General features: G+C 39.0%; 1 protein-coding gene across 1 annotated transcript; it reads left to right on the forward strand.

Annotated features, from left to right (window-relative positions):
• The first annotated feature begins 832 nt into the window (after positions 1 to 832).
• Positions 833 to 22,434, forward strand: LOC143360764 (uncharacterized). The gene is made up of 5 exons (XM_076799888.1): positions 833 to 1,507; positions 7,304 to 7,751; positions 9,649 to 9,917; positions 10,235 to 10,772; positions 19,232 to 22,434. Exons 1-5 carry the CDS (start codon positions 1,388 to 1,390, stop codon positions 19,645 to 19,647), a joined length of 1,791 nt encoding a protein of 596 aa, XP_076656003.1. The 5' UTR covers positions 833 to 1,387; the 3' UTR covers positions 19,648 to 22,434.
• The last annotated feature ends 325 nt before the right edge of the window (positions 22,435 to 22,759 follow it).

The raw sequence follows: 22,759 nt of genomic DNA on the forward strand, positions 1-22,759 counted from the left end.
ACGCACCGAAATCTGCGGTCTATTAATGAGTTCACAGTTGGCCTCATAAATAATTGATAAATCGTATCTACTGCTAAATACAGCCCCCCAAAAGAAACAACTTGCATCATTCCCAAAACTGTAGTCTCATGTACCGTAAAAACAACTTAATCCTCCAAGAATCTCGGTAATCAACAAATAGACAATAATCCCTTTCAACAACAGATAAAATTGCTACAGAACCAGCTTTTCCAAAGAAGTCGCCAATTCACTCTTTGTATTACTCAGTATGCCTGACGTTATCTTGTTATCAAATGCATCATTCAAGTGCATATAAATGGCTAATCTATAACCAAGCATTTGCTAAATCTGATCTATCGCTAACTAGGTTCTGTCTCCCAAAAATCCACTTTATTGTCAAACTTTCTCACAGTCCATAAAAGCAAATAATTTACAATCATTTAAAACGAACCAAATTGACCGGTTCCAGACTATTTATTTTAGAATTGCTGAAATGAAAAAGGCCCTTTGCAGGGAACGCTAGAATGTCTTCAATCAAGCATCTAGGTAAAAGCAGCAAAATGTCTGCCTGATGTAAACACCGTTATCAGCCGCAGATAAATCGTATCAAACATCAGATCCGAGTCTCGCCCAAGAAATCTCCAACCAAACCCAAAAATGGTCCAACAAGACCACAGGAATATTTCATCAGTCTCGACGAGCGTTCAAACCAGTACGCGTCGCGTCTCGATTCCTCGAGGTATCGTATCATGCACGTTCCCGACCAATCGTGTCCCCGTTCAGTATTGCGCCTGTGTGACGCACTAACTGCCACGCTGGCAGCTCAATTGACAATCGGATAGTGTCGAGTGCGGTGTACAGTATTCTCGGTTTCGTGAAAACACAGCTCCTCGAGGAACCTCGGGAAAATCCTTATCGCGCGATCCGTGAAAACCATAAGCGTGGATAGGATTCGGTAGCGTTCATAGCGATCTTGGGTGGACGTGTGGCGGAGCGATGCCGGCACGGCAGGCTCGAAAAATGCTTGTGCCAGCAGGCGATAGGAGCTGAAAACCGGTCCCTCTCTTCTGGAACTCTGTGTGTTCTCTTCAGGGTGGGGCGAGAGAGCTGAGAACAGAAACTTGGTCCGTCCGTCGGTCGGTCCGCGACGAGTTCCTTTCTCGTCCGCGACTTAGTCGGCGGTGTGTCGTCGCAATCGGTGGTGGTGCATCGCGTGCATCCGTCCCGTCGGTCAGTGCAGTCCCCTGCCGCAGAAAAGTGTTGCGAGAGTTTTTTTGTTCATGGAAGCGTAGAGCGCGGCACTACAAAGTAGTGCAAAAGGTCGCCGACGGGTTGTGTGTTGCCACCGGGTGTTGTTACGCCGTGTGATTCACCATTCATTATCAGTATGTCATCGACGGACATGAACCTCATGGACCTCTTGTTCCCCAGGGAAGATTCCTTCCTCAAGGGGGACGTTAAGGACGAGCCGTTCATAGACCAGAGCTACGGCGACGACGCCATCACGGTGAGACGCAGGACCTCTCTTTCTTCAGGATCCTCTTTCTTTCAAGCTCCTCTTACGCTTCCCTGCTCGCACACGCCCCTGCACACGGATTCTATTAAAAGACGCGTCCAGAGGGAGTCACCGGGATCTCTGTAAACTCCTTGTTTTTGTCGGGGTTAGGGTAATTGGTTCACTGGGGAAGTTAGGCTGTTGGTCCGAGGTCCTCTGACCTGGCTAATGCTTATCAGACTTTGCTCAAAACGCTTACTCTTCCTCTCATTCCTTATCCCGGAATGATAAGTTATTCTTGATAAATACTTTGACCAATGCAGACCAGGAATGCTTCTTTAGAGACTCTCCATGGTTTCTCTATTCTTTAACGCTTTCTCTAGCAGTGTTGCACATATGTAACTGTACATAAGCCTGAAAAAAGTCCAAATTAATATTTGCCAACTTTGTAAAGGTGTAATGATTGTTATAATTGTTGAAATTATGGAAATGTTTTCGTCAGAAACTCTCTGTGAGACCCTTCCTTATTCGAACAAATATTTGAATAAAAGTCGTATGAAATCTGAATTAATCCAGTCTTGTTATTACGAAGCTAATTGTGTACAGTATGCATGTATATGCATATCAGTTTGGTAGTTCTATTACATGAATTACAGCACATGTGCTCATCACAGAATGTTTATAAAATTTCCAACTTTTCTGTAATCATACCTTTTCTGAGATTTTCTCGGGGGGATATATGGCAACCAATAGAACGTTTGAACTACGAAAGCAGCGAACGCGGTGATTGTCTACGGCTAACAAAGCGGCCAAATACTTTCCCTTTGCGCCGAGTGAAATGATAATGGCGATCGAAATCGCGAAAACACCGTGGACCGCGAGGGATTAGAATTCTCTCACGTGCCAGAACATCTCGCCGAGAACTCGAATGACGTTCCTGTATCTTTTCGCGTTTCGCGAAGAAAGCTAGTTCCGCGAAGCTTGTACCGGGAATGCTAATACCGGGAATAATGGCCAAGGCTGGCGAAACCTTTTTAAACGACTCATGCTTTACGCAATCGCTTTTGCGAAGAGGAACACTTATAATCAATTCCGATAATCTTGCACGAATTTCTGGAACAACATGCCCGGTTGCCGAAAAATACGATGGAATCGACGGCACGTTTTACCGTGCTACTTTCGTACCGTCGCTCGTTTCGCATCATCGCGGCAGACGCGTCTTTCCTCGTTGATTGTATTTAATTACTGCAAACGAGGCCTCTTCGTCTAACGGTTCGGCTTCAACGAAACGGAAACCGATTTTCCAGAGGGCAGATCGTGGAACGGATGTTTACGACGCTGCTTGCAATTAGCAATCGCAGCTCGACAAAAAATCTCCGTTAGATTCGCGGCTGTTCGCGTTAACATATGGTTCGTGCGGACCACGTGCGTTCAGCGTGCACTTTGGCGGCTGTTATGCACGCCGTGCTCATTCCGAGAACCGTGATTGCAGTTCCAGCACCAAAACTGCTTTCGAAATCACTGCAATTGTGATAAAATTAACAATTTGTTCAAATTCTCACAGTTCTGTGAGAAGCAGAGAACAATGATCTCAGCATGAAAACTGCTACAAAAATCACTGATAATTACCATAAAATTACCTAAACATCGTGAAGCGATTTTTAAAAATGATCGCTCTTCGTCACTGAAAACTGCGTGCATCGATGTTATTTTCGCGGCGAGTTTTGTTTACTATTTCTTCGGAATGCTCGTCAGAGGATAATTCAGTCTGAAAAAGTGCAATTATTGCACAATCACGCCCGGGTTTTTGTAACATATGGAATAGTCGGTCGCACGTGCCGGTGCGTCGAGCGCCGCCATCTTGGATTCAATGATAGCTCCTCTGGCCACCTAAACTCCGCTCTCGCGAGCGAATGATTCTCGTTAGTGCCGCTTTGTTTCGCGCCATGCGTTTCTGCTATATGTATGTACGTTTCCCAGACTGCATTGCCGTCGAACGCCGACGTTAATGGCCGGCGGCCCGAGTAAATCGTCTGCATTGTTCTCCAGGTCAATCGATTTAGTTACCTGCGGCGAAGGTGCACACCGGTCTCAGGTCCCTCGAATCAGACCGAGAATGCGAAGTTACTCATCGTGGCGAGCGACCTTCGAACGAGGAATACCGTTAACTTACGGGACTCCCCGCGAACAGTTTCAAAAAATCTTGATTCATGTTCCCCCCCGGGAACTAACCCCAATTTTTTCGCTAGCTTCCCAATTTGCGCCATTCCTCCGTTTGGTCCCTTTCTTGGCAGCCATTTTCGGAAATGGATCAGGGAGGAGACTTCTTATAAATATTAGGCAAATCTTTGTCCGTTTACGTCACAGACTTGTTCTTGCATTTTGTAAACAAACGTAAACCTAGCCGCAAAATATTTGCTTACTAAAAATACTGCCTCAGAAAAATGGTAAGATTTTTATTTATGTTTCAGGCGATTTTTGTTGTCAAAGATCTTTGTAATAATTGAAGGGCAAACAGTTTCAGACAATCCTGATTCATATTCCCCCCCAGGGACTAACCCCAATTTTTTCGCTAGCTTCCCAATTTGCGCCATTCCTCCGTTCGGTCCCTTTCCTGGCAGCCATTTTCGGATATGGATCAGGGAGGAGTCTTCTTGTAAATATTAGGCAGATCTTTGTCTATTTAAATGACAGTCTTGTTCTTGCATTTTGTAAACAAACGTAAACCTAGCCGCAAAATATTTGCTTACTAAAAATACTGCCTCAAAAAAATGGTAAGATTTTTATTTAGGTTTCAGGCGATTTTTGTTGTCAAAGATCTTTGTAATAATTGAAGGACAAACAGTTTCAAACAATCCTGATTCATATTCCCCCCAGGAGACTAACCCTAATTTTTTCGCCAGCTTCCCAATTTGCGCCGTTCCTCCGTTTGGTCCCTCTCCTGGCAGCCATTATCGGATATGGATCAGGGAGGAGTCTTCTTGTAAATATTAGGCAGATCTTTGTCTATTTAAATGACAGTCTTGTTATTGCATTTTGTAAACAAACGTAAACCTAGCCGCAAAATATTTGCTTCCTAAAAATATTGCCTCAGAAAAATGGTAAGATTATTTAGGTCTCTCGCGACTTTTGTTATCAAAGATCATTGTAAATTTAATAATAGAAGGACAATCAGTTGCAGGACGTTGCGTCAGTGTGGACGTAGCTTAATAAAACGAACGTTCCAGAATTTTTCTTTGAATCTTCAAGAAAGAAAAACATTTTGGAAAATGTTATAAAGTTCCTCCCGGTGGTTGAGCATTTTTAAAAATGGGAAAGACATCAGAGGTCGAGCAAAATCTCTAAAAATATTTCAACAGAGCGTGTTCGTCTCGACAATAAAATCGCAAAGAGACTGAAGTTTGATCGACGAAAGCGAGCCTCGTGTTCGAGACGATACAACAGACATCCAAGCGTTAGCTCAGACTTATTTTTAGTCGTTTCAAAGTGTATGGAGAAAACACGGTTTCCGTCAAACTCGACTGTACCGGCTGGATCTCGATTTTCTAGAAACAACAAGCCTTCTCTTCGGAAAACCGACAGGCGGCGCACAGTGGGCAATTTAAACAAAATCGGATTCAAAATCAAAGAACTTTCGATAGAAATGAGGTAGAGCGATGAAATTTTTTTAAAATTAAAGCTGAAACTTTGTAGAATATGGGAAAAATAGGGAGATTATTACCATCCAATCATTTCAACGAAAAAATGACTTCATTACTTTTTGTCACAAAAATCTATTTTTTGCAATATCCTGAGGTCGTAGACAAATTTTGAGACCATATTTGAAATCAGCGTGAAAAAATCTATGAGAAATGACGTATAGCATGTTAAAAAAGAATTTTTTCCGCGCGTGGTATTGGAAAAACTAAAATTTTCTTGAATTTGTGCGCGTTTAACGAATTTTCTCGAGGTTAAAAAACCGTTCGTACCACAATCTCTCTATTTTTCCCATATTCTACAAAGTTGCAGCTTTCATTAAAAAAAAATTTCATCGCTCTACCTCATTCCTATCGAAAGTTCCTTGATTTTGAATCCGATTTTGTCCAAACTGCCCACTGTGGCGGCGGTCATTTCTGTTGCGGTGCATTTTCGTGCGTCGCTTTTCGACAAAGAGTCGCGCGACACAATCGCAGGTTCCCCGAATTCGCTCGAATCTTAACTATATTTACCATGGCTCGGGTAACTGGGTTAACTGACATTGGGCAAACGGCTGGTGTCAGAGCGACTCGCACCATGCGAACGGCCATTTCTCAAGCTCCGCTAAGTCGATTAGACCGACTTTCAGCCAGACACGTAAGTGGAGCACGCGATCATCAACAGAAATTGTTGGCGCCGCGATCGCGGGATCGGGATCGTTTACAATGTATCGGTATCGGGGAACAAACCTGATGCTTCGACTCGATAATGCGAGCCACATGAGAAACCGTGCGCGAAAACCAGCCGCGGAATCTGCCAGCATTTTCCTCGCGCCTGGAAAAAAATTCTCCAGTCAAAACTCTCCATGCTACAGCGTTTCTCAACCTCGATCAATTATTTATGAGCCGTAAGATAATGACTCCTACCTTGAAAGCGATCATCCGTGAGAACTGTGATTAACAGACTGCGGATTTAGGAATGTACAGGAAAAACATAAGAGTTGAAAGATACTATTCTAAACTTATTTCATATTTCACTAAACCTACCAAGCACATATAAAAGTGAAACGTCTTATGGAAGGGAGAAGATTGAATTTAGTTAAGCTTTGTACGATTTTTATTATAATATCTGCTTAAATAAAGAAGTCAATTCAGTAATTTCCTATGAAAACGTTTTAATAATTTTAATAATTGCGAAATAGAAAACCGGTCATTTTGACCGTGGTAGGTTTAGTGTTAAATGAAGAAGTCATTTCTTAGTGTTAGTTAGTCATTATTTAGTGTTAAGGCAAGAAATTAATGTTTATCGCATAAAAGTCCGCAGTTTAGTGATTAAATAGCATCTTACACTGTTCTGTATTATTTTGCTCGTGATGGGAAAGTTGTTCAGACTGCTTGTTTTATTTTAAGATTTAGCTTTGAGATAATAGTCTCCATTACAAGTTGGTAAGAATCTCTAGATTCATAAAATGCAGTCGAAAGTACTGCAATAGAAAATCCTGAGAAATTTCAATTTTCACAATCTCCAACCACGTGAAGCTTATGGCAACCTCGACAAAAAATTGTCCTTTCTAAATTCATACAGCAAGCAGTGCTAGAAATGTATTGCCTAATTTCCTTCAACATTCTTAGATAGAAAACATTTGCTCTAAATTTGCAGACGGAAGCACAATAAGCAGACAGCTATACATTTACGACAAAAATGTGTAATTTAAACGAATAAAAACATTTAAAAAATTTTTAAATACTTTTACATTAGTTGAACACATTACACACTGGCAACTTTCTAATTGTAGGTCTTTCTAAAACCCAAGATTAAAAGTTACAACAATTTTTAGAATTTGAGCTTTTAGAAATTAACATTTACAACTCAGTCACTAAAAAGAAGGAAAGTTAAGAAAGAAAATAAATTCATATTTCACTCCAATTTGTTACTATTTAAGTGGGAAATTCGAGTGAAATATGAATTTATTTTCTTTCTTAACTTATCTTTAACGGATCTTTATGCAAAATTAAAATTTGTTACTATTTAAGTGAAAAATTTTAATTTTGCGTAAAGATCCGCTGTACAATAATAAGAAATGACACAAGGTATGGGATGGCTTGATAATTGTGGTTGTTGTTGGATGTTAAGGCGGAAGAATGGCCGACGAATCCGGACGACTTCCTGGACTCCATCTTCAAGATGGAGGAAAATCAGTTCAGCCTGATGGAAAATGACCTGGACACGATTCCGTCCTCATCCTCGGACAGCGGGCTCTCCAGCGCGCTCAGCCTCTCCTGCGAGCAACAATTGAGTCCTCTGCTACCTATCGAAGAGGATCAGGTGGAAATCAGCAACTCGGAGATGAACAGCCCCCAGAACTTCATGGACTTCGACTCTTTGGACAGTCCGAACCAATCGGTGGGCAGTGTGGATAGTCCGATTAGGTCTGTGGTCAGTTCGAACATTGGTTCACCTGCGACAGACGTTGCTGAAGAGATGGATGTGGAGCACACCTTGGTGGCTGTCGTGAACCCTAATAATACCTTGGCTGATGCCAACGCGACCGTCGTTGCGGAGGCGCCGGTCGTCGATTTAGGTAACGAGGATTTTAATTATTATTGCTCCGCAGGTAGCTTTGCTTGGGAGGAACTAATTATCGGGTCGTTGATCCCATAGACTCCCATAATGAACAGTTAATTTGCCGGGGTAAACTGATGCACTGTAATATTTCTAATTTACTATTACTGAGATTGTCAAGATACGCATCTGAATTATTCAACAAAGTTCCTTAGGTATGCATTATGAAAACAAAATGGCTAAACATTTAGATAGGCACGTTATTTTTATAAAGCAATGCGAAGCAGTCACTCCGCAGTGTTAAGAGGCTCGAGGGTAATTACAAACATAAAGCGGTGAATATTTATCTTAGAAACAGCGTCGTAATTAAAAGCATTTCGAGTCCGTAGTTGTTTGTCTGCTAGAACCTAGGAGATAATGACCAAGTTGTTCGCCAGATGAACGGCGTTTGAACAGATGTCGCGTGTTTCTCGAAACTAAGCGGGTAGATAGTAGACACTGAAACTCACCCAAGGTCGCGGAGATAATAGTTCGAATCGATCAGCATTTCCAGAGCGAAACCTTTATTTTTAGACAGACCAGTGAATCGTTGTTTGATACGACGCACAGTGCGGACGAAAGGCCTGTTTTCGGCACTTCTCGTAGTTTGGTTATTAATGTATATATATGTATATATATAATTTTAGCAAAAGAAAATTTTTTTAGAAAAACAAATTTATTATTAAAAATTAACAAATTTATTTTTAAAAACTAACAAGTTTGGAACAAAATTAATAATAAATGAACCATACGTAAAATTAACAATAATAAACTTAAACAAATTATAATACTAGTGAATAAAATGAATAAACTTAACAAAACGCTATTCGATATCCGAGTCATTCTCAGTACTTTTTCAATAGTTATAAAACATATGTTAAAAACAAATTAAAAGGACATAAAAATGATTGATATATAATTATTGCAAAGTTGTATTATGCATAAAAATGATTATCATATGATTATTATTAACAATTTCCATCCTAATACGCATGTTTTGCAAAAGAAATGTATTTCATATCGTGATATACACGAATATTGAACTTTCCCAGTAAATTCCCCACTGAAACTGTGGCGAACAAATGGCAAAATTTTTCACAACCAAATTTGTTTACAAATGTATACTTATTGTTAATTATTCGCAGAAAATGAAATTTAACACTATAACTAATACATTTAAAAAGAAAATAACAAATTTTCCACGATAGATCCTAAAGGAAAGGTATGGACACTTCTTAAAAAGTTTATAAAATTGAGAGTCGCAAAAAGTCGCAGACAAAACTATGAAATTCTTAAACTATAATAAGTAATGTATCCGCATATGCATTAATCTCAGGATATATTTTGCCGTTTTTGTTTTATGTTAATTGGAAGTTTTATATGCAATTAACAAATAAAACCACCGTTGAAAATTTGTACAAAAAATAAATCTACTTTATTAAATGTATAAAGAATGCATATTCCTTGGTAAGCACTTTCCATTACACAGAATTATTATTGCACACTCATTTACAGTTAATATAATATTTTTCGATTTTTGCCACATTAGAGAGTGCCTCCATGGCCAAATTTTTTTACAAAAATCTAAATTTGCTTACTAATGCATATGTAATGGTAATTAGTCACAAAAAATTAAATCTAACAATAAAATTAATAAGTTGAAAAGAAAAAAGATTATTTTTATGCATAAAAACAATTGTTAAATGATTTTCAAATGAATAATAATATGAATTTCCTGCTAATATGCAATTCTGCCGAAGGAAATTTTCGTGCATCGTCAAATAAAAATGTAGTGAGATGTGCCGACTTGTCCGCACTGTGCGACGCGGGGATCAAATTCAACGACCGTTGCAGAAGGGAATGTTTTTAATTTTTAGATCAAGCACAGAAGCAGCAGGTGCAGGCTGCGTGGCAGGAGAACAATGCGGTAAATGTGCGCAATATCACGTGCAACGGGAAACGAAATATTAGACAATTGATACGAGTCACGCCTATGGGCTCCGGGAATCCTAGATCGATACTTCTGCCGGTCAGTTTGAAGGACATGAAGGATGTCAGGACCATCAAGATCATTAACGCGTCCCAGGCGAGGAACCTGAAGGGCTTCAAGATCAATCAGGCCAATATCATCAACAAATCGGTCCAGGTATACTAAAAATAATGTTCTTAGTCAATCTTATCACCTAGCAAATCAGTGATTAAAAATGATATGGTAGAAATAATTATAACGTGATTGATGGGGCCAGAAGATGGTTTTCTTATGGTTTGTAAATTGCAAGGGGTCGAAACGAATCATAAAAGATAAAAAAGCAGGGCTTGCAAATTTTCTGTAGCATTTGTGAAAAGTGCTAGTCAACTAGAACCTTTTCTACAAAAATTTTAGAGAGTCCTTTTTAGAATCGTTCCAAGCCCGACTTGAGAGTGCAAAATTTTCATAAAAATTGTTACGGTGTTTCCATATAGATGTCTATCAAACAAGAGGATTCTAGCAGCGAGAAAGGTTGCAACTCCAGCGACGAGGTCTCGGAATCAGACTCCCCTTATCCAAGGCTAAAGCTGAACGCAGAAGAGAAGCGTCTGCTCCAGAAAGAGGGAATCACGTTGCCGTCGCATTATCCTCTGACGAAGCACGAGGAGAGAGAGCTGAAGAGGATCAGGCGTAAGATCCGCAACAAAATCTCGGCTCAGGACTCCCGGAAGAGGAAAAAGGAGTACGTGGACGGATTGGAGGATCGGGTGAAACAGTGCACGGAAGAGAACATGACCCTCCTGAAGAGGATCAAGGCGTTACAGTCGCAGAATCAGAGTCTCGCCGGGCAACTGAAGAGGCTGCAGGCGTTGCTGCAAAAGGGCAACAAGAGCGCACAGCCGGCTACCTGTCTGATGGTCTTGCTGCTCTCATTGGCCCTGGTCGCTGTTCCGAATCTGCGACCGCACTCCAATTCCAGCAACGAGCTCACACAGGAACAGGAGCAGCCTGAGAAAATGCCTCCGTTGGCTGGTGAGTGGAACCATTCTTCATTTGCAACGGGATTACTCCTCCTCAACTCCTTGTTGCACCCTCTTCTTCAGCTCCTCGCTTCTTCAGTTCTTCTCTTCATCGCTTCTCCCCAACTCTTCATTTCTTCAGTTCACTAGTTGGAAGTTCCTGAAACAAAATGTATATTAGTTAGCAATCCCCTGCAACGGGATTCAAATAATTCTTAAAGCTTCCAGTTCCTCTACTAAGTGTACAAATTAATTAGTAGCTTTCAGAATTAACCAATCGGACCGTTTATATACAAGTCTTCCACTCTGTTGTATGTTTCGGAGACACATTAATTATTTATAAAAGGGAATGAATACATAACAGAGATAGAGATTATTTCAGAAGGTAGAATGCATTCTAATTGTTTGTAGATAATCAAAAAATTCACAGAGAAACGTTTACGAATTAATTTGTACATCTGGTTGCACATCTTGTATGTTCATTGAATTTTTAGAAAGCCAGGGTTAAAATGATTTATCCCAAGGGCTGGGAAAAATATTCCAACATTTTTTGAAGGTGTCTAATGGACCCTACGCGATCAGAGATCGTCTTTACAATATTGTAGCCATTTTTGGAACGATTTGACGAATACAAGTGTCGTAATAATTCTGCTATTAAGCAAACGAGTCAGGTCCGAAAGACTGTTGAACTTGTCCGAAGCCGGACGACTGTCACGAGCTCGCCGAACCTTTTCGGACCGTTATATTAGCGGTTACGCGAGCTGAATGGGTTTGATAGCGCTCCCTGGCCCGGCCAGAGGAACATTGAACCCCACGGGATTGTGAAAGGCACAGCCCTGCGGAGTGTATTCCTTTCTTTTTTATTTTTTTTTCGCTTTGGCTTTCACGTCCCGCGGTTTGCTGCTTCTCGATCTCGCTCGGGTTACGAGCAACGGTCGAGAGCTGGTTTTTACTCGTTCGAGGAACGAAATCATGAGCCACTATCATTTTTCTTCTTTTTACGGGACACCGACGAGTATTTGGAAGTAAAATTTCACGTATCGTGTCACGATAATTACAAACGAGGTTTCCAGACAACCAGGTGCTTTTTAAACTTGTTCTCGCGTTCCTATTTTCATGCTGTCGACGCTTCGCGTGGTTGACAATTTTTCATGAAAAATTCATAAGAAATACTGTGTGGATGATAACGGGCAATTACGCGGAACGTCACTGTATACGCACGTTGTATGCAACGACTACACTGCGCAGATCTTTATGCAAAATAAAAATTGTCTATACGGATTACAAGAAGCAGGGACCAAGTAGAAATTTTGGTTTTTCTTTAATGATTGTAACGCCAGACTGTTTTATATAGAAAAATAACCAGGATGCAGCTGTTTTATATTACAAATTTTTAGCCATGTTTTATAATATACGGGGTGTTTCACCTAACTCGAGCATCTAAAATATCTCGCTTGTTTTTTGTAATAGGAAAAACAGAGGAAAACATTAGTTGGTTCATAGGGACAAATTAATATTTGACAGTCATAATTGACAGGCAAAAAATTTGTTCAAGGTTAAATTTTTGAGATTTCAAGGTCATCGAAGTTTCTTTGAATGTCATATTATATTTTTATTATCGCTATGTGATAGCCGAGGTCAAGACGAATTCGACGGCCTATAATATTATGACCTTCATGTGACTTTGTGTACGAGAAATTCATAAAAGTAGGACACTTGATGTAAATAGTGAAATAACGATGACACGATCCCCCTAGAGTTTCAAGAAATGTTCTTGAACCCTGATTAATGACTGTAAACTCGCTCACAATAAATTGTAAACACTGATACAAATTCTTCTCGTTTCGGTGACTCTAATCAGTACGTTTCAGAAATTCATCGGGATTTATTCGATTGTGAAAGATAACGTGACTTCTCTGAAACGATGGTGTACAGTGATGCAGAAAAGATAGACATGTTTTTAGTTTATGGTGGGGCAAAAAATAACTCGGTACAAGCATCTCAACTGTACGCAGAAAAATACACTGAGAGAAATCATTCTTCTCTACAAAGTTTTGACCGCATAGTTCAATTATTTTGTAAAACGGGGAGTATTAAATCACTGAACAGAAAACGATCAAAGTGTAAATGTATGGTGTGGAATCGTTGGTGATATCAAACTCAAGGCCACGTGAAGGTTGTAATATTACAGGTCGCGTTGGATTCGTCTTGACCTTGGGTATAATATAACGACAATAAAAATATATCGTTCCATTTAAAAAAACTTCGATGACTTTGAACTCTCAAAAAATATAACCTTGAACAAATTTTTTCGCCTATCATAACATTTGCCCCTCTGAACCAAATGATGTTTTCCTCTGCAATTTTTTCTTTCATAAGAAACATGCGAGATATTTTAGATGCTCGAGTTAGGTGAAACACCCTGTATACCCAAAGGCATTTCGACCTAGAATATTTTCTTTCCACATATATACATTTTTTTATGTTATACATACGAAATTGTGCGATTCACTCATACAATACTGAAGTGTTCAGTAATTTATTAAATACAAATAAATTTAACACGTTCACGGACAGTAAAAATTTGAGTGAGCTGCAAAAATAGACAAGCAATTTTTCTTGAAACTAGTTGTACTGTTCGAAATCTGATTAGACATAGACAATAATAATAAGTTAACTGTCATCAGTAATGACAGTTGGTCATTACTTTGAAATGTATATTAATTACAAAAACTTAAGGTTGTATAAAATTAAATGAATAAAAATTGGCTTTGAAATTTGAATGCTATAGCATTCATGTCATTTTGCATCACTATGAAAATGAATGCTACAGCATTCATGTCATTTTGCATCACTATGAAAATGAATGCTATAGCATTCACGTCCTCGAACGTGTCAATAATGTAAAAAATATTTCGAATAATGATACAGCAATTTTTAGTGGCGCCTTACAGTCGCCATTCGAGTGCTAAGTGTTAAAATGATAGTAAACCTAGTGTTAATATAACCAGGAAATAATATTTAATCAATATCTAAAAAATTTTTTCGTCAAATTGCACGTACTTGTTTTCGTCACAAAATCCACAGTCTAGTAATGACCGTACAGGATTGAAAGAACAATGATTTCATTCATGAATTCCATGGATCTGTCCAATGGTTACAAAGTGTTTTTGATGGTACTGAAAAGAACCTATTGTGTTTCGATCATTCGAAACTGAAATATTCAGACAGCGAGCCTCGAAGCGATAACTCGTGGTTTCTGTAAACGCGTAGCAAATTGATAACTGGTCGTCCTCGACACGTCGATAGCGAACTGTTCGCCGACGTACAATTTACGCTCTTTTAGTATTGTTCGCATGAGCAATATACTCGGGGGAGACAGTAGCATCGACATGAAGAGGCACGATCGTCAAACCGATCGGCATCGACGCGTTATCTTGAGTCGCGATTAGGTAACCCCAGATAATTGAGTGAGGTTAGGTGAACGGTTTACGTAACCATCGACTCTTGATCCCAATTACTTTTTAAAACACTGGAGACCGGAAGGTTTTTCACCCTCGCTTGTCCCCAACTTCAACCATTCATTTCGAGTCCTAAGAAAAATTAGGATAGACATCGAAGATCCGAATTGCACTCGGTTCAATCAGGTCGACACAGTGACCGGCTGAAGGACACAGAGCGTTCTTCAGCTTCCTATGTTGCCGTCGCGTGGTTCCGGCTCGATTGTCGAGCAGCGAATACAAATAAATAAACAGAAGGTTCAGAAATAGCTCCAACCTGACCTAAGGCAAGCAAGTCGCTCGCTATAAATACGCCGGGATCTATGAATAAACGAACAAGATATTAATTCCGCTAGCCGTGGAGGGGAATCCTAGCCGTCGCACAGTGTGACGAATGGCCTTTTTAGCTGGACAAAACTCTAAATCGCCTATTTTTCTATATTTATCGATGAATATGTTTACAGTTGTATAAAATATGAATAATTATTAATTTTTTTACAACATTCAGTTGGTTTTTGTTGATTAAACAATATATTTTAAGTGATTTATAATTAAATAAAAAATACAACAAAGTTAGCAATGGATCTATGTAACACAGAATGATTTAACAAGTAGTAGATATTATCAAAGAAGACGTCATTTTTAATTAGGGACAAAAACAATGTAATTTTGGAAAAATTATAGTACATGTTAGTTTTTGGAGATTCAGATATATTCTAACGGGAAAGAATTATTCTTTGGTTTAGTATAAGGCTTCACTTTATAAATAACAACTCTGTTTCATATTATTGTTTACTATTTTAATAAAAATATAATAACATGAAAATATAAATAAAACGAAAGAAATAACAGAGATCAAAATCAGTCTTCAATAGGAACATTCGGTTGCTAAAAACTAATAACTTATAAACTGATAACTTATAAACAAATGTAAATAGAATATATCTAAACGTATTTGTGTTACGACAAATGTTTGGGTTTACGACTGAAGAAGCGAATTTTCATAAAAAGAAAGTTTAGAGGAAAACTCGGGGATCTTATCATTGTTTATTCCTTCAATATACAATGAATGAGACTAAACAAACCGCTAACAATAAGTGGCGACGGCAATCGGCATCGGCTGCGTTCGAAACGCCCGCCCCGAGCTATGATTGTCACGAGCGTGTGCGTAAAACGACGTAACTTCATTGTAAAAATTAGTATAGTTCTGCAACGTTCTACAAGCCAATTTTGGTATTAAAATAAAGTAGAGAATCTCTACTTTATTTATATGTAAAAATCATCGCGTGGGGCGACGTGGGGCATATACTAATTCATTAACGAATACTAGTAACATGGGCGTTTCTGTGGAAAAATAAGTACCGTCTTTGACACTTAATTTACAAAAATAGAGGAATGTTATCGATAATTTGGAATTACTAAAGTGAAAATACATGTTTTGAGACGTTATATCCATCATATATAGGAAATTTAAACACTCCTTAGTATATTTTAACATATTTCTAGCGCGCATGGAAACGTGCCCATTCATTTATAGGTTAGGTGTTCGTCTTTTAGGTGAAGTTTACACGCTCTGTAAACATACAACAAAAGAATTTTAAGTTTTAATATTCAACGGTTTTAATACATGGTTATTTTAGATTATATTAGCACAGTTAGTTTTTGTTGATTTGAAAGTTACTTTTGTCCAGCTAAAAAGGCCATTCGTCACACTGTGCGTCGGTGGGAATGATTCATGCGTCGATCGCCATTCGAGCTTTTAGAAAATATTTTCGCAGCGAATTCCGCGAGCCGCGTGCGCTCGAATTGCGCCATGGAAAAAAAGATGAAGAATAGCGATACGGTATCAGCGGGATTTCAGATTGCGACACTGATTTTTGTTCCCCGCTGGTAATTGCGATTCAGCGCGAATCCGATGACCAAAGGTTCTCCCGATCGGAAGGAGTCATCGAAAATTCATTTTGCGTCGATTGAAAAATTCCTCGAGGTCGTCAACACGTGTCGCAGTCTTTTTCTACTGGAGTCAGTGTTTGCCGGAGATATTATCGGGCACGTGCGATAGATATCGATAACCGGGCAAACACGAAAAATTTCGAAAGCGAAATAGCTATTGGTGCTCGATATTAAACACCGGAGTGTGTCGAAACCGGAGCAGGCTGCGAGCAGAAGTTGCCCAGCTACTTTCTAAACGAGGCCAGGAAAGCTCCGATCCTTTCCAACAGCTCCAACGGTTCATCTCAACGGTCGATCTTAACCACTTTCTCGAGGATTATAAATCGATTAATTCGAACGTACCCTCCTCGAGCAAATGAAACATGCCTCTGCAGTCCAGAGTCGATTCGAACTGCAATTTATCGACCTGCGTGCTTCCCTCCTCCGGAATTACAAGTTTATCGATTCGCCCGCGCTATAGTGAAGCAGTAAAATTTATAATTCATCATTTCACGTCTCGTCCAACTGCTGGTAATAGTCGAGCAACCCTACTTTTTAGAAGATTCATCATCGAGATTCCTTTAGAAGCAATTAAACGTGAATTTATATTTTAATGCCACTGTAGACTTTATTCCTCGAGGATTGGGATACGATTAATTCGAGTGCACTCTAAAGAAAGTAATGAAATATAAATTTACATTCCGAAGTCGCGCTCAAGTGCTGTTAATCGTCGAGCAAGCTTTCCTCTCTGATGATCACGATTTAATTGAAACATGTGCTGTTTAGCGAAGCAATAAAATACGAATTTATCTTTTTACGCCGTGTCGAGCTGCTGGTAATCATCCAGATTCCTTTATCGAGGATTGCAGCTTGATTGATTGAAGCACACTTTGAAGGGAATCATAAAATTTGTGTTTTCAATTGACTGTAAATTAATCAATTTCAAAGGATGCAATAAAATGTGCATTTTAATGGGACTGCAGAGAGAAATTGCATTTATGAATTGTTTTTCTGTGGAACACAAAAACTGTATTTTCATGTGACTGTAAATCGTAACTAATCAATTTTCCAAGATCCTGTCTCAATTTTTGCAACTCGATCAATTCCAATACATCTAAAGGATGCAATCAAATATGCATTTTAATGGGACTGCAGAGAAAAATTGCATTTATGAATTGTTTTTCTGTGGAATACAAAAATTGTATTTTCATATGACTGTAAATTGTAACTAATCAATTTTCCAAGATCTTGCCTCAATTTGTGCAACTCGATCAATTCAAATACATCTAAAGGATGCAATCAAATATGCATTTTAATGGGACTATGGAGAGAATTTCTGTTTATGAATTCTTTTTCTGTAGAACACAGAAATTGTATTTTCATGTAAATTGTAATTAACGGAATGAAGTTTCTCTTCGATCAAAATTTGATATAATTACTATACTACTGTTATTAAATAGTACACTTTAAATTTGTACCTTCAGATGACCGTAGATTAATTGAACGAGGTCTCTTATCGACTGTAATTCGATTGGATCGAAGTTATCACAGCGGAACTAAAAGAATATTGTAATCGATCATCGAGCGAAAATGATTCCCTGTGACGTAACCGAGTCACCTTCGAAGTTCGAGTAGGGAATGATACCTGTCCGGGCAGCCTTCGGGAATTTTCGAAGGCACGGGCTACCTCGCCAGGTGTCAATGAACTCTATTCAAATTCAAACGTTAGGAGTTTTAGGGGACCAGCGGCGCTCATACGTGAGACGCCTCGTAACCAGTTTTCCAGCTCGGTTACGAAACACACGCTGCTCGCATCGGCTCTTGATCAAACACTATACCGCGCTAAAGGACGATTAACGACAGTGTAACCACTATCCGAGATAATTGGTTTGTGGCGACGATAACGCCGTACGCGTAAACATGATAACTGCATCGTCGAAATTGCAATCGCCGAGTGCAATGTCTGCAACTGCGATCACTTTTATTCTTTTATCGTTCGGATCAGCAATAATTAGTATACGATCTCGGTAGTTCCGTTAATCCAAATTGGGGGTCAAAATGTTGCGGGTCATGAGAGGGAAGCAGGATCTTACTATTATTATCTTATAATTTGTTCTTTTTTTGGCTGATATTTTTATCTGATGATATTCGAAAGTCCAATTGAATTTTAATGCTTTTAGAACTTCGCGAACGATCAATGTATCGTGGATGACGCAATATTCGCCTAAACCTACAACTTCTTTTGAATTGAGGTCATACTAATTGTTATGTCGTCGATAAAAATTTATTGCTGTAATTATTCTCCCGCCACTTTCAAGTTATCTACGTCGTAATAAAAATTGTTTCATTCGATATACAGTGACTCCAATTAATATTCGGACGCTTTTAAAAATCGTATAACCTTGTTAATATTGGCCATACCACTTGGACTTTTTTAAAGAAGTTAACACAATTGGTTTTTACAAAAATTGCAATTGGTCGAAATTCCAGAGAAAATACTAGAAGTTGTATTTTGCAATTTTTTTATATGGACTTACATTGAAAATGTAGATAGTGCGATATTTTTGGATCTGTATGAATTATACATATTCTGAGAATTTCATAAAAATCGGTCAACGTTGCAATGTGCTACAGACGTTCCAAAATGATCGCATAAGGGCGAAATTCCCTGACAAGGCCAAAATTCTTAAATTAAAATTAAAATAAAATCTTAGATTAAAATCATTAAGTTTTCATCGTTAAACGTTTGCAGCTCATTGCAATAATTGATACAGATGTACAAAACGTACTTTTAAAATTTTTGATATAAGCCCGCATAAACAACTTGCAAAACACCAACTTTTAGTACTTTCTCTGTAATGTCGACCAATTGCAATTCCAGTCAAACATTTTTCTGAAAAAAATTCAAGTAGTATAGTCCAATGTTGACAAAGTTATGCGATTTTTAAGATGTTAGTGGTAGCCACTGTACCTCTGTGAAAATGAAATGGCAATAAAACTCCAAGATTAAAAATACTTATGAAACGCGTTTTTTTTCCAGGCCGTTCGCGAACGCTATTGTACACAAAGCAGCTGATGGACGAAGAGCTGCAGCAATACGGCGAGGAGTTGCTGCAGGAGGTCGAGGGACTGCTGGATCACGATTACAGCCCGGTGATCCAGCCGCCGCTTTACAAACGTCCTCGCCTGGACACGGAACCGGCTCCAAAATGCGTCTCATCATCTGATCATGTCGGGGGTACGCTCTGCGGGAGACAGGAGGGCACGATTTTCAAGTCCGGTCGGAAGTACATCGAGCCACCCTTGGACGACGTTTGGCCCCCGCCTAATCCTGGCGGGCAGAGAAATGGCAAAGTGGTGGACAAGCTCGAGGCGCTGACCAACGAGCTGAAAATCAACATCTCGGACTCCGAGGGCACCAGAACTGTCCTCCTGAAGGTCCCCCAGGAACAATAAGGGGGACTCGACGCGACCACGTGTCCTTTTCGACATTTTTTCAACCCCCAAACTCTGGGGGTGAGGTGCGATCATGTTTGAGCTGCAGGGAGAGCGACGATCAAAGATTCAGCGTTAATTTCTCGTCGAAATTTTTCTCTGTCTGTTTTAATCCACTCTGGGGACATGCCACCCCCTATTAAAATGTTCTCAAATGATGCACAATAAATTTTTATCCATTGGCTTATAATGCAACAGAGTTTGCTGATCACTCTGGTAGACGCTCTTTTAATTTTTCATTTTATCGCAGCTCCGACACGAACGTAATCGATAGCGTTCTCTCCGCGGCGTTTCCGGGCCGGATTTTCTGATCGATGAAAAGCCCGGGGCATTGTGGGGCGGTTTAGGAACAGAATTGATCGTCCTGACTACCGGTGGACCACAGATCGAACAACTAGGCTCCGTTCGAGACATTTTCATTCGATTTTCCCGGCGTGAATCTTTGCTAAGATCGTCGAGGGTCCTTTTGCGGTTTCGTTCGATTTTCCTCTTCGCACCGGATGCGATTTTAATCCCTTGCCTGTGCAAATTCGTTTACAAATTATTTTATTCGAACGTACTAGGTTTTATTGGTTTAAAATCGATGTGAAATTTGAGTGTAGTCGGAAGGAGAATTGATATCTTAAGGCAAGGGGTTGACGAGAACAATTTTTTGGAAACTTAGGGAAGACACCGAGGCTACCTGCACGTTTTTCCTGTCATGAATCATGCTCTCATTCGTCGACACTTCACGAAAAGGTGATCTTCATTGGCTTGATAGTCGAGGACCGCGTCGCATACCTAGACCGATCGATTTTAGGTGAATTTTTCCAAGAGTTTTTGTCGATTGAACGATATTTAAGGATTTATCTATTTATAAGGAGAATTTATTACGAGAGTTTTACAATTATTATTGCTGTTGCCGATGGTAAGAGATATTTGTACATAGTTACTATATAATAGAAAAATCGTAAAACTGACACACACAGAGAGAGATATATATATATATTATATATTAAATATATACCTATCGTAGCTTTAACTCTAAAAGAATACAATTTATATATATGCATGGTCTGCCATACTAGAAAGACAATGTTCCACGAAAAATATTGTACGGCAGATCATGAGCAATTGATCGATGATAATTCGTTTCTAAGGCACACATACGAGAATGTGTAGCATAAGTACGTTTCCATCCTTTTAACGAGTGATAGATTTCTTGATTAGCCGGAGGATGAGTTTCGTTTCATACTTTTCCCGGGGCTGGGGCTGCCGCAGACTATACTTCTCTGGCTATAATGCGCAACGATATCCGTTTCACGAAGATATTACTCTCTTCAATTTTAGATTGTGTTATTTATCTCGATATTGATAGACTGCACATTTTTATAAGCTCGCAATTTTACCGAGCTACAGTTCGATCGGGAATCGATTTTAAAGGTTTTTATAGGTCAAGACTAAAATAAAAAACGTATCGACTCTTTCTAAAATTATCACTGTACCTCAAACGATCGTACTCATTTTTTTCTCTCTTGTAAGGCTCGATTCTGCAATTAACTTTCATACGTAAGCTTGTGCTTCTATAGAATTGTTGACGAGCTATAAAGAATAAGATTTTGCTGTGTTAATAATCAGACTACAGATCTTTATGCAAGATAGAAATTTTCTGTGTCGATTGCAAGGCACAGGAAACGAGTAATAATTTCCTCCTTTTTAAAAACAATTTCAATAAGCTGCGAATAACAGATTGATATTTTTGAATTGTTTTAGGTTCTAAATTCGCTAGTAAAATTACTAGTGAAATTGCACTGTGTTTCAATGATTTTACGAAATTTGTAATTCAGTTTCTTCATGGCACTCTGAGAAATAATTTCTTTGCGGTGCTCTTAGAAGTAATTTCATTGTGGTACTCTTACAAATAATTTCTTTATGGTACTCTAACTGGAGATCATTTCTCTGTGTCCACAGAAGCGTTTCCAATTTTTTGGGTCCAGACAAACATCCTTGCGAATATTGGGTTGCATTATGGCCAGAAATCGGTATCATATCACGCGATCGAGAACATTTTCACCGTGCGAAACGTATTTAGAAAATCGAAAATTGCTGTGTGTGTTATACTACACCAGGCACGAAGACTGTATCATACTGTACGTTAATCGCATCCAGACATTAATCTTCGACCTCGAGACCATATTCCTCGCCTCATCTTCGATTCCTTTTATTTTTGTTGCGCTTAGATAAGTTATAGGTGACGATCGTCGAATTCGTTTTTACTTTATATAAATATATATATATATAAATCTATATAAATACACACGGCCCGCTCTTCCCTCCTCGAAGAACATTATTCACATCACGAATTGTAAATAAAATATCACGTACACACAAACACACACACACGCAACGTGAACAAGAACGTATCTCGTCGTTGTTTGAATCTTTTTTTCTTCGAATAGCTTGTACTTACGTTAATCAGTTTTCTTTTTGTCTTTTGGTTTTGCATTCGACGGGATTCGTGGAAGAAAACGCTGAGCGTCGTTTTTCCGACGGATTGTGATCGGGTACACGTATATGTGAGTGTCGTCGACAGGCGTTTTCTCTTTTCTATTTAGATAAGTTCAACGATACATTCCTACCAGTAATGTTTATTCAAAAATAGAACCGTTCTATTTTTGCACTATGTAAAAGGGTTGATGGTACTACACTCTAAATTTGATTCAGTATACGTGTAACGACATTAGGAAATAAAAGTTACGGTCAAACGTACCTCACAATTCATTTGCATCCCGATGAACCCCTTATTTACCAAATAAATTAAAATCAATTAACTCTGCAGTACAAACAGTACAGAACAATTAACGAAATAGTACACATGTAAGATTTAGAAAGACTTCTGTCATTTAGTGGCATTAAGGAAGCTGTAAGCACAGCCTGATTGTTAAGAAAACCTATTTTAAAGAATATTTAATGAGCGGAGTTAATTTATTTGGCCTGCGATTGGCTCGTGTAGAAGCCATTTTAGACTCTTCAGCAATGCTACAGGCCTAAATGTAATTAATAGTACACTATTGAACTATTCAATCAAAGTATC

The sequence above is a fragment of the Halictus rubicundus genome, chromosome 1, assembly GCF_050948215.1.
Source record: "Halictus rubicundus isolate RS-2024b chromosome 1, iyHalRubi1_principal, whole genome shotgun sequence".
NCBI classification, from domain to species: Eukaryota; Metazoa; Arthropoda; class Insecta; order Hymenoptera; family Halictidae; genus Halictus; species Halictus rubicundus.

Bases quoted from the DNA above. Each gene is read 5' to 3' on its own strand.
- LOC143360764 (XM_076799888.1), top strand. From the start codon at position 1,388: ATGTCATCGACGGACATGAACCTCATGGACCTCTTGTTCCCCAGGGAA. The intron at 1,508-7,303 runs GTGAGACGCAGG...TTGGATGTTAAG, and splicing joins ACGGCGACGACGCCATCACG to GCGGAAGAATGGCCGACGAA. The intron at 10,773-19,231 runs GTGAGTGGAACC...TTTTTTTTCCAG, and splicing joins GAAAATGCCTCCGTTGGCTG to GCCGTTCGCGAACGCTATTG.